This window comes from Anomaloglossus baeobatrachus, chromosome 5 (assembly GCF_048569485.1).
Source record: "Anomaloglossus baeobatrachus isolate aAnoBae1 chromosome 5, aAnoBae1.hap1, whole genome shotgun sequence".
In the NCBI taxonomy this organism is placed as follows: domain Eukaryota; kingdom Metazoa; phylum Chordata; class Amphibia; order Anura; family Aromobatidae; genus Anomaloglossus; species Anomaloglossus baeobatrachus.
In genome coordinates, this window is record NC_134357.1 from 436,598,047 (window position 1) to 436,610,146 (window position 12,100).

The 12,100-nt window shown below is 44.7% G+C and overlaps 1 protein-coding gene across 1 annotated transcript in view; it reads left to right on the forward strand.

The window, feature by feature from the left end:
- The window catches only part of CDH4 (cadherin 4), a 1,210,640-nt gene that overhangs the window by 1,058,690 nt on the left and 139,850 nt on the right, over positions 1-12,100 (forward strand). Inside the window, exon 5 of the mRNA XM_075350393.1 lies at positions 8,373-8,528. Within this exon, the coding sequence (XP_075206508.1) occupies positions 8,373-8,528 (156 nt within the window). The remainder of the gene's footprint in view (positions 1-8,372; positions 8,529-12,100) is intronic.

The window sequence follows — 12,100 nt, forward strand, 5'->3', positions numbered from 1 at the left end:
GGTCAGGATATGTGAGCAGAAGAGGGCAGTTGTTGAGTACCTGCATCACCTAAGCCGTCGGGAAATGGGTCAAACTCCACACATAACACCTGAGGAGTGGAGATGGATGTCCGACCTATGCACCATCCGCCAAAACTTTGAGGACTCCACCAAGATGGTGAGCGGCGATGACGACATTATTAGCGTCACCATACCGCTTCTCTGCCTTCTAAAATGGTCTCTGCTCAAAAAACAACCATGATGCATTGCAGGCGGAGCGCGATGAGTTTGAGCAAGAAACAGTAGTGGGTGTGGGTGATAACACACAGCCCAGCCTCGTCTCATCACAACGTGCAGTGGAGGACTATGACGAGGAGGAGGATGAAGACATGGAGCAACTCTCTGGCCAAATTGAGGATATGACATGCAGTCATATCCTCGGTTCAGCGTGGCTGGCCAGAGGACAGGGTAGATGATGAGGAGGAGGAGGAGGACAGCATGTTCAGTCATCGTGTTGGTCAGGATACTGAAGTGATGGCTGTTAAGAGTCTGGCACACATGGCTGACTTTATGGTAAGCTGCCTGTCTCGTGACCCTCGCGTTAAGAACATCTTGGCCGACAATCATTACTGGTTGGTAACACTGTTAGACCCACGCTAAAAGGAGAACTTTATGTCTCTTATTCCCGAGGCAGAGAGGTCAGGCAAAATGCAGCAGTTCCAGAAGGCCATAGTCACGGAAGTAGGCAAAGCATTCCCCTCACAAAACGCTAGCGGCATAGGTCAGGAATCAGTGGACAACCAAGGCGTACAGCCGAGAGGGGCACAAGTCCAATCCGCCAGAGGTAGGGGAACAGTCTTTAAGATGTGGGACAGTTTTCTCAGCCCCTCACATACCACAGCCCCTGAGGTGAGGGGTAGTGCCACAAGAAATCCTAAGTTTGGTCAGATGCTCAAGGAGTACCTTGCAGATCAAACAACTGTACTCCGACATTCCTCTGTGCCTTACAATTAATGTGTATCCAAGCTGGACACGTGGCATGAATTGGCTCTCTACGCCTTGGAAGTCCTGGCCTGCCCTGCCGCTAGCGTTTTGTCAGAGCGTGTTTTTAGTGCCGCAGGTGGAATCATTACAGATAAACGCACCCGCCTGTCAACTGTAAATGCAGACAGGCTGACTCTGATCAAGATGAACAAGGGTTGGATTTGGCCAGACTTCACTACACACCACCAGCAAATGACAGCGGAATTTAAAGTTTGTAACGGGAATTTGCCATGTACCTCCACTCACCCATGGTAACACACTTCTGGACTTTGGCTAATCGCTGGACTGCTCCTCCTTCTCCTCATGCGCCATCATGGTGACCGTTACAATAGTTAAGCCGTTGTTTCAGGTATACCCCCAGTGGTAAATTTTTTCGCCCATTCTTTCTGAATGGGCATTACAACGACAGGAGACCCGCTCCTTTGCAATGGGAACAATGTTTTGAGGCCCTCATGCACATCTCTATCCAGGGACAATGTGGAGCCTCCAAATTTTTGGCTGCCCTGCCTAAGGGCTATACTACAATAGACCCACTTCCTTACAATGGGCATTTCATGTTTACAGGCCATCATGCACGTCTCTATCCAGGGACAATATGGAGCCTGACGCTGCCACCGACTGCCACACACGTGCTGTTTTTAAATGCAAGCATGGACGCAATAAGAACCTAACTGGTTTTTAGGAGCGACAATTACTGAGAAGTCTGACACTATCAGACACTGCTGACTGACGTGTATTATACACTAGACTTGAGCGTTATATAATAGTTTGTGCAAAACGTGCACCTGTACGCTGCCACCGACAGACACACACGTGCTGTTTTTAAATGCAAGCACGGACGCAATAAGAACCTAACTGGTTTTTAGGAGCGACAATTACTGAGAAGTCTGACACTATCAGACACTGCTGACTGACGTGTATTATACACTAGACTTGTGCGTTATATAATAGTTTGTGCAAAACGTGCACCTGTACGCTGCAACCGACAGACACACACGTGATGTTTTTAAATGCAAGCACGGACGCAATAAGAACCTAACAGGTTTTTAGGAGCGACAATTACTGAGAAGTCTGACACTATCAGACACTGCTGACTGACGTGTATTATACACTAGACTTGTGCGTTATATAATAGTTTGTGCAAAACGTGCACCTGTACGCTGCCACCGACAGACACACACGTGATGTTTTTAAATGCAAGCACGGACGCAATAAGAACCTAACAGGTTTTTAGGAGCGACAATTACTGAGAAGTCTGACACTATCAGACACTGCTGACTGACGTGTATTATACACTAGACTTGTGCGTTATATAATAGTTTGTGCAAAACGTGCACCTGTACGCTGCCACCGACAGACACACACGTGCTGTTTTTAAATGCAAGCACGGACGCAATGACAACCTAACTGGTTTTTAGGAGCGACAATTACTGAGAAGTCTGACACTATCAGACACTGCTGACTGACGTGTATTATACACTAGACTTGTGCGTTATATAATAGTTTGTGCAAAACGTGCACCTGTACGCTGCCACCGACAGACACACACGTGCTGTTTTTAAATGCAAGCACGGACGCAATAAGAACCTAACTGGTTTTTAGGAGCGACAATTACTGAGAAGTCAGACACTATCTGGACTGTTTTAGACTGTGTACACCAGCCCCAGATATGATGAAGGCTGGTATACGGTCACCACTAGGAATGGCTATATACCCTGCCTGCCTGCCTGTATACTGCTACAATAGTCCTGACAAGGACTCTTCTGGTCACTAGCCTGTATTCCGACCTGGCTATACCCTGCCTGTATATAGCAACAATAGTCCTGAGAAGGACTCTGCTACTGTACTCCGACCTGGCTATACCCTGCCTGCCTGTATACAACTAGAATAGTCCTGAGAAGGACTTCTGGTCACACTGTTTGCAGCCCTGCTCCGGAACTAACTATAAAGGGCCGCAAAGCTTTCCCTGGATCAGCGACACTCTCCCTGCACTGACTGTCTGGATGGCTGTGAGCAGAGCACAGCGCGCCGGCCGGTATAAAGGCTCGGTCACGCTGTGCAGGCCGGCCAATCACTGCAATTCCACAACTAACAGGGCTGTGGCATTGCAGTGGTCTGCCAGCCAATCCCTGCATGAGGGCTGGCTCTCAAAAGAGCGCCAACATGCAGAAATGAAGACCACGAGTACAGCACGAGTATCGCGAGATTACTCGGTCCCCGCCGAGCAGCCCGAGTACAGCGATACTCGTGCGAGTACCGAGTAGTTACAAGCATGCTCGCTCATCACTAACTGAGATCAGTCCAATACATGGCATTTGATGAAGCATGCACTTTTTTTTAAGTTTGCCAACTATCCTGAAATTCCTGGACAGTCCATAAAAATAGGGCACTTTTTGTCGTCTGTAAAAGAAAATAATTGATGTGACCTTGATTTTTTTTTTTGAAGCTGGTGAAACTGACCCAGATTATTATTAGTGATGAGTGAGCAGTGCACTCCCATGCTCAGGGGCTCAGTCCTTGTAACAAGCAGCTGGACACTTGGATAAGCGCAACTCGAGTACCCGAGTATAATGGAAGTCAAGCATTTTCTCGAAGATCTTCTGGAAAACTGCGTGACTTCCAATATACTTGATACATGAGTCGAACCCGTCCTAGCACCCGACCTTCTCATTACGAGTACCGAGCACCCGAGCATGGTAGTGCTCACTCATCACTAATGATTATGATTGTAATCATCCTTCTACAGCTCACAATGAATGCAGCTACTCTCTGCATATCAGAATTATGAGTGACTAAAGCCTGCTTTACACGTTGCAATCTCGCATACTATATCGTATGCGATTTGCAACGCCCCCATCGTATGTGTGGCACGTTCAATTTGTTGAACGTGCCACACAAACGATTAACCCCTGTCACACGTACTTACCCGTCCATACGACCTCGATGTGGGAGGCGAACGTCCACTTCCTGGAGTGGGAGGGACGTTCCGCGTCACATCGACGTCACGCGGCAGCCGGCCAATAGAAGTGGAGGGGCGGAGCTGAGCGGGACGTAAACATCCCGCTCCCCTCTTTCCTTCCTTCTACATTGCCGGCTGGAGCCGCGGGATGCAGGTAAGATCTGTTCAATGTTCCCGGGGTGTCACACACTGCAATGTGTGGTACCTCGGGAACATTGAACAACCCGACGTGCAATTCGTCAGGATTCAACGACGTGTATGCGATGAACGTTTTAACGTTCAATCGCAATCGCACGTACCTGTCACACACTGCAATGTACCTTACGATGCCGGATGTGCGTCACTTACGACGTGACCCCGCCGACACATTGTAAGATATATTGTAGCGTGTAAAGCGGGCTTTAGACATGTATCGATAAAATCTTAATGATTTATTATGTTTTTCTTATTCGATCGTAAAAAAAATGTTAGCTGTGTGATCTCTTTAAGAAGCTGCCCAAAAAGAAATAAAAAATCAAGTCGTTGATCCTGTCCGGACTCCACGTACATTAATCACTACCTGTTGATATAGTGGTATAAATAGCATCATGGAAATGCATTATCATTGGGAATCAGTCTGACGCGGCTCCTATTATATGTTTCTTCACACACATATATTTTGCTTATTTTTTTTATTTGAAGTTAATGTGTAGTATAAAAATACAGAATGAAAACATCCACATGTACAATTGTTGTCCACAAAGGCATAGTGTGTAACAACGTAATTCAATGATGTGAGTCTTAAGATTTATCTAATTAAGCAGGCCTCATGAGTGTTTGGGTTCTCAATTGATGCAGCTTAATTTGGGTTTGAAGAATTTAGTTTTCCTTTTTCATACTTAACTGTATGTGTTTTTGGCTGAAAATAATTTTTGTAATTGGGTTTCTGTAAAGTACTACTCCAATAGTTTTGTTTCAGCACTAGAGTGGTGCTTCTAATCTAAGGTCTCTTCCCCCGGTCTTATACTCACCCTCTGGCATCTTTACCGTTTACAGAGGCCGATCCAGTCCTGCAGCATCATCTTGTGATTGCCACTTCTGACTGTTTGGAAGTCAGAACTGTCGATGCAAGTCTATAAGAGCCAGAACGAGACTCTTATACACTTGTATTGAGTTGTGACCTCCAGCTCCATGAAACACTAGTCACAAATTACAGGAGACCAACCGGAGCGGCGGTGATAGAAGATGAAGCCGTTGGAAGGTGAGTATACGACAGGGGTCTTACATTTAGGGTATGTGCACACGATCAGTGTTTGCAGCATTTTGGATTCTGCAAGCTTCAGCTCTGTCTAAAACGCTGCATTGTACAGTACAAGCACAGTGGATGAGATTTCTAGAAATCCCGTGCCCACTGTGCTTGTTTTTCCCGCAGCAAACACTGACCTGCGGTGCGACTTTCCAGACCACAGCATGTCAGTTGTTTACTGCAGAGTCTCACGTTTGCTCCAAAGGAAGAACACAAGCGAGAGAACGCAACTGCCCAAGCCCTGATCATGGGTACGAGCAGCTGCAACCTCCTACCGAGGCATCTCGCGGCCCCGCAGGTCAGGACCCGCTGAGTCCAAGACGCAGTGAGTCCGGATCGTGTGCATGTACCCTTAAAGCACCACTCCAGCGGTAAAATAAAAAACGTTGGTGTGGTGCTTTGAACATTTAGCACCATTTGACAAGTGTAGCCTCTGTGTTGCACCGTCTAAAGCGGACTGCACAATGGGTTAATTGAGAATCCATTAGTTAACTAATTCTAATGGACCAATTTGAGAGTTTCTAAAAGCAAAACAGTACAAACATTTTAATGAAACCAACTGAAAAACTAATTTTTAGTCCCAAATACTGTACATACATTTAAAGGGGTATTCCCACCTCCAACATCCTATCTCAATATGTAATAGGTATAATAATAATATTAGCAAATATCTCAATTAGAAATGTAGTATAGTTCTTAAAATTCACTATGTCACTAAAGGCCGCTTTACACGCTATGAGATCGCTAAAGCGATCTCGCTGGGGTCACGGAATTTGTGACATACATCCGGCCGCTTTAGCGATGTTGTTGTGTGTGACACCTATGAGCGATTTTGAATCGTCGCAAAAATGTTCAAAATCGCTCATTGGTGACATCCCCCCCCAATCTCGATTATCGTTGCTAATGCTGTGACGATGTTGTTCGTCGTTCCTGCGGCAGCACACATCGCTATGTGTGACATCGCAGGAACGAGGAACATCTCCTTACCTGCGGCCGCCGCCAATGCGGAAGGAAGGAGGTGGGCAGGATGTTACGTCTCGCTCATCTCCGCCCCTCCGCTTTGATTGGGCGGCCGCTTAGTGACGTCGATGTGTCGCAAAACGGACCGCCCCCTTAGAAAGGAGGCGGTTTGCCGGTCACAGCGACATCGCTAGGCAGGTAAGTAGTGTGACGGGTCCGTGCGATTTTGTGCGCCATGGGCAGCAATTTGCCTGTGTCGCACAAACGATGGGGGCGGGTACGCACGCTAGCGATATTGGTAACGATATCGCAGCGTGTAAAGAGGCCTTTACTGTATCTCAGGGCATTGCAGGACCTTTAGGTATCCATGGTTGTGGCCACACATATAGTCAGTTAGTTGCTCGTTGTTGTCACCATGGATACCTAAGGTCCTGCAATGCCCTGAACGTGAGGTAAGCGACATAATGAATCATAATGAAGACCTATACTACATTTTTATGTGCTAATATTATGTATGTGCTAATATTATTATTTTTACACCTACTACATATTAGGATAGGATCTTTGAGGTGAGAATACCCCTTTCAGTAAAAAAGTGTGGTGAATAAGCTCCTTAAAGTTTTCAGTGGTACAATATTGGGGCATGTAATATTTATTGGTTAACTTTAAATTCTTTTATTGGGAAGGTAGGTGAACACAAAAAAAATGACTATTCTATATTTTTGTGGCGGGTTTTACTGTTTAATTTTATTGTACAGGTTGTTAAAGCAGTGGCAACATCATCATTTCTTTGCTCATTACCAGATAATATAGGGCTACCTGTCATGGTCATTCAGGTGATAATGGTCTTACTTTGGCTTGTGGCTGTACAGTGAATTGAAATAACACAAGTTGTCACTTTCCACCATAAATAATTAGCTTCCTTAGTAACTTTTTCTGGTTCGTAAAAGTTTGAGAACTCTTTCATGGAAGAATACTTTGTATTATAAAAACTGCAAAGTGCTAAAGACGAGCGGCGATCCAAGGTCACCGGCAAATCAGATAAGCTTCAGGGGCTCGCTGCCATATAAAACCTTTATCTTTTGACTGTAGGACAGTCTTAATGTGTGTGAGCCAATGTCTGCCGTATATAGGCTTCCCTAATGGGGACATGTCTGCTAAGCCAATGACTAATGTTCTTATTACCCCGTGCACCAGGTATGGAACTTTTATATGGTTTTAATGAGAAACCTTCATTAATCTATGTTCCTGTGAAGAGATAACTGTAGAACCGGCCCGTTATTTAAGGTTGTCACACATGTGTTCTTTGCATTATGGGTTCAATTATCTTTCTTCTCCAGTAATGACCCATGCTTGCTGAGTCTGTCCATTCTTGAGACAGATGGTTCCCTCCGTGCTATGACCTTCAGGTCCGAGAGTGAGAGGTCCACTAGGAATCGATGCGAGAGCTTAGAAATGATAGCTAGGATCACAAGAGAACAAGACTATTATGAAAGAGAAGCAAAGGACTCGCTGTGATTAACTGGTGAATGTGCTCATTATCTTCCAGGAAATGTCAGGGAAATGAAGGCAGATGGAATCTACATCTGACAAAGTGACCTTCACACATATATATATATATATATATATATATATATATATATATATACTTGTAATTATCTCCTACCTTTTCTCTGTCAGACACATAAGAAAACAACCCTACTTTCATCAATCTGTGGAGCTGATGTTTGGCCCCACCACCAAGCCATCAATTACTCCCGCTGCCGTACATACTGTATTGAATGATTTGACGCAATATACAGTATATATACACATGATTATGGCGCACACATATCCACAGGGGTACATTTTGTGTAACGTTGTAAAATCTTTTTACATTTCTATTATATGACTCTTTATACTGTTTATTATATTATAGGAGAAGACACGTAAGAAGTACATATGAGCAATGGACTCCATGCAAACGTCTTACAATAGATACACAATAAGGCAGCCATAGGCACTTCTGCAAAACCACAGCCAACTGCACATCTAACCCACATACATGCCTCTTGTTATGCATATGAAGTCGAAGCAACCTAGTACTAGACCTCTGAGTGTTCGTTCATTTCTCAAGTTACATTTTTTTTTCTGTATGTCTTTCAGATCCGTTCAGACAAGGACAGAGAGAGTATGATTCGTTACAGCATTACTGGTGTCGGGGCTGATCAGCCACCAATGGAAATCTTTAACATAGACCCCATCTCTGGCCGTATGTACGTAACAAGTCCGCTGAACAGAGAGGAGAGGTCTTCATATCATGTGAGTATACACAGAGTGCTCTATTGTGTAAAGTCATACTGTATGTAACAACTTCATATACATTTATAGGTATTCTACCAGGAAATATCTAAGTTAGTGTGAGGAGCAATGCTATAAACACATCTGGTCTTTTATTATATTTAGTCAAGGTTGGAGAGAAAAGAGAAATATCCTATGACTTATTCAGTTTATACCACGATTTCTGCAGCCACCTGACTTGGAAATTGTGAATGGAGTTGAATATTACCTATAATTTCTCCAATTTTGGACTAACGATCGCATGTTTTCCTGGAGATAAGTCACCGGCCAACTTGTCAGTCAGTGGCTTTTTCATAAAGAACACAAGAGCACTTGATCTGTGAGAGTTGGTTGTTGGCCGATTGATTCTTCTGATCTAGAGAAGTATCAATAATCAATTCTTAAAAGGGTTGTCTACTACTCAGACAACTCCTTCTTAATCGGAGCATTTGCCCATGTTAAAATAATAACAGCTATTTTTGCCTCCGGTGCTGACGCCATTCCACTGATGTTGATGTTCGCATTCTCAGGGCTCGCGTGAGGTTGTTATGTCACATGAGCCTTAGGGCGGCTTTGCACGTTGCAACATCGCACGTGCGATGTCGGTGGGGTCAAATCGAAAGTGACGCACATCAGGCGTCACTTTCGACATCGTTTTGTGTAAATCCTAGATGATACGATTAACGAGCGCAAGAGCGTCGTTATCGTATCATCGGTGCAGACTCCGACTTTTTCATAATTACACTGCCGCGACAGGTACGATGCTGTTCCTCGTTCCTGCGGCAGCACACATTGCTGTGTGTGTAAAGCCGCAGGAGCGAGGAACATCTCCTTACCTGCCGCCGGCGTCTATACGGAAGGAAGTAGGTGGGCGGGATGTTTACATCCTGCTCATCTCCGCCCCTCCGCCGCTATTGGCCGCCTGCCGTGTGACGTCGCTATGACGCCGCACGACCCGCCCCCTTAGGAAGGAGGCAGGTCGCCGGCAAGAGCGACGGTCGCAGGGCAGGTGAGTGCATGTGAAGCTGGCGTAGCGATAATTTTCGCTACCCCAGCTATCACAAGATATCGTACCTGCGACGGGGCGGGGACTATCGCATGTGACATTGCAGCATCGGCTTGCGATGTCGCAACGTGCAAAGCCCGCCTTACTCCCACTCAGTGCCAACTTCCACTGTCCTCGCCTTCAGACATATCAAACATAAAGAGGATGTGGGCAGCTCTGACTTCCTCCTGATGTTTGATTCATCTGAAGGTGGGAACAGTGAAGCCGGAGGTGATTGAGTGCTAGGCTCATGTGATGCAACAACCTCACGTGAGCCCTGAGAGAGCAAGTGCCAACATCACTGGAATCATTTTGGCATCGGAGGTGAGTATGTGTTTTTATTTTAATGTAGGCAAACGTTTTGATTAAGAAGGGGTTGCCCGAGTAGTGACCAACTCTTTAAAGGATTTTGATGTGTTGTGAAGGAAGGGGATGATCAAGACTGACGCATGATGCTCTCACAGATGGTCAGCCTTTCATACATCTCAAAGATGATTGCAAGGAATATTCGTAATGCAGTTGACGCTACAGAGGCCCATTAAAAAGTCTGGGAATTGTGGGATAAGCACACCCTGAGGGAAAGATAAATACTCTGCCTTTTAGAAGAGAGCAGCCAGCTCCGAAATTACCTCAATCGCAAACAATAGTTTTTCATTTGGAATCTGCAGCTGTAGTGTTTGTTGTTGGACAATAATCAAATGGGCTTGTGTCTGTAGAACTGCGGCCGGGCTCGTCTTCTACACAAATAATCAAATTTACATTGTATTGGTACACAATTGGGAGCTAAGATGGGGACGCTGATGAAGGTGGACCTGTGATTAAGAGAGCAGATGAGGGTGGCATCAAGAAACGTATTCCCTCTACTCGGCTCCACTGCATTGGGCTCAAAGGGCCACTGCACCCAATGATACAGGCTTATCAAGGGTGGATCCATTAACTTGTTTCTGCCACATACCCATATATCAAGGATGTCTGTCCACATTTTAGGACAATAGATGGAGACATGTAATTCTATTGTTTGTATGGGTTGATACTCACATTCATAATGTGGAATTATTGAGATTGTAAGACAGGGGCTCTCCAGTATGGCTTATTGGTCAGGCTTTAAAGTGACAACCCCCATAGTGTCCATAAGCTGTAACAGGATATATCTAAATTCACTGATAATGGACAGTGTGTATAGCCGTGTTACGAATCTCTTTTGGTTTCTTCCGGTTCTAGTTTCTTCTGATTCTTCTGAAAAATGTCTAGTAGTTTCTTCTGATTCCTTCTTGCATCTTACTGATAACAAGTCGGAATAAAGTTGTAATTTTTCTCTTGCAAATATTAGGTCAAGTCTGTAAAGATCTGATATATTTTTACAATGCTTTTACACTGGCTCCAGAACTACCAAACATTTGTCGTCCTCATTAAAAATGTAAAAATGATAATGGAAACCCTGTCTGAATTTCTGGTTGCCTATGTCTGGGACAGTGACTTTACTTAGTGGGTATAGTCTAAAGAAAAAATATCTCCACTATACTTGTCCTTGGCTTTCAAACTGGGAAAACGTAAGGTTGTCTGGGACTAATATTGATGTCCTATCTGTAGAGCTGGATGTAAGCAATTCATATAACGGAGAGATAACCTGCAGTACTCAGCAGCGGCCACTAAACAACATACAGAGCATTGGAGTTCTGCTCTATACATTGTTTATATCCGATCGATGTTGGAGCAGATATTAGATAAGTTGTGGGGTTCTGGGTTTTGGACCCCATAGACTTCAAATCGATAACCTAGAATAGTCACCAATATGTTAGTCCTGGACAACCTTGTTAAAGATATGTATAACATTTCTAATAAATAAGTAGTATATTTAATTTATATTTTAAAATGTTAAAAAATTAGTTGCTTCAATTTTTTTTAATTCATTTTTATGGAGCCACTGGGGGCTGCCATTTCTATTTGATATTGTATACGTGTCATTGCAGGACATTTACACACAGCAAATGTGGTACATGGGGATAAAAAATTAGGGTTGGTCTCCGACCCGTTCTCCTATGCCGGGGCTGTATCAGTTGTGCACTGCGCTCTCTTGCTGGGATATGCAGAGTGCAGCCTGGCTCCATGTTTTTGAAGCCCAGAGCTAAGTGCTGACCTTGATTCTGCCGCCAAGACCTTTTCATTCACTCGATGGTCCTCACCGCTCCACTGGTGCTTACGCTCCTCCTTTCTCACAAATCCTGACTGCTCCTAAGTAAAGGGTACTTTACACGCTGCGACATCGCTACCGATATATCTTCGGGGTCACGTCATTAGTGACACACATCCGATGCCGGTAGCGACATCGCAGCATGTGACATGACATTTCCAGGAGGGATTTCCGGTCGTTGATTCCTATATTATTCCCAATTACCCTTACCCGGTATCAATAATATCACGGACACTGCTTGCGACTTGGTAAAAAATGGCCACAGCAGCCCTTTATTGCCTATTGTTTACACACTAACACAAGGGGGCACCGTCCAAC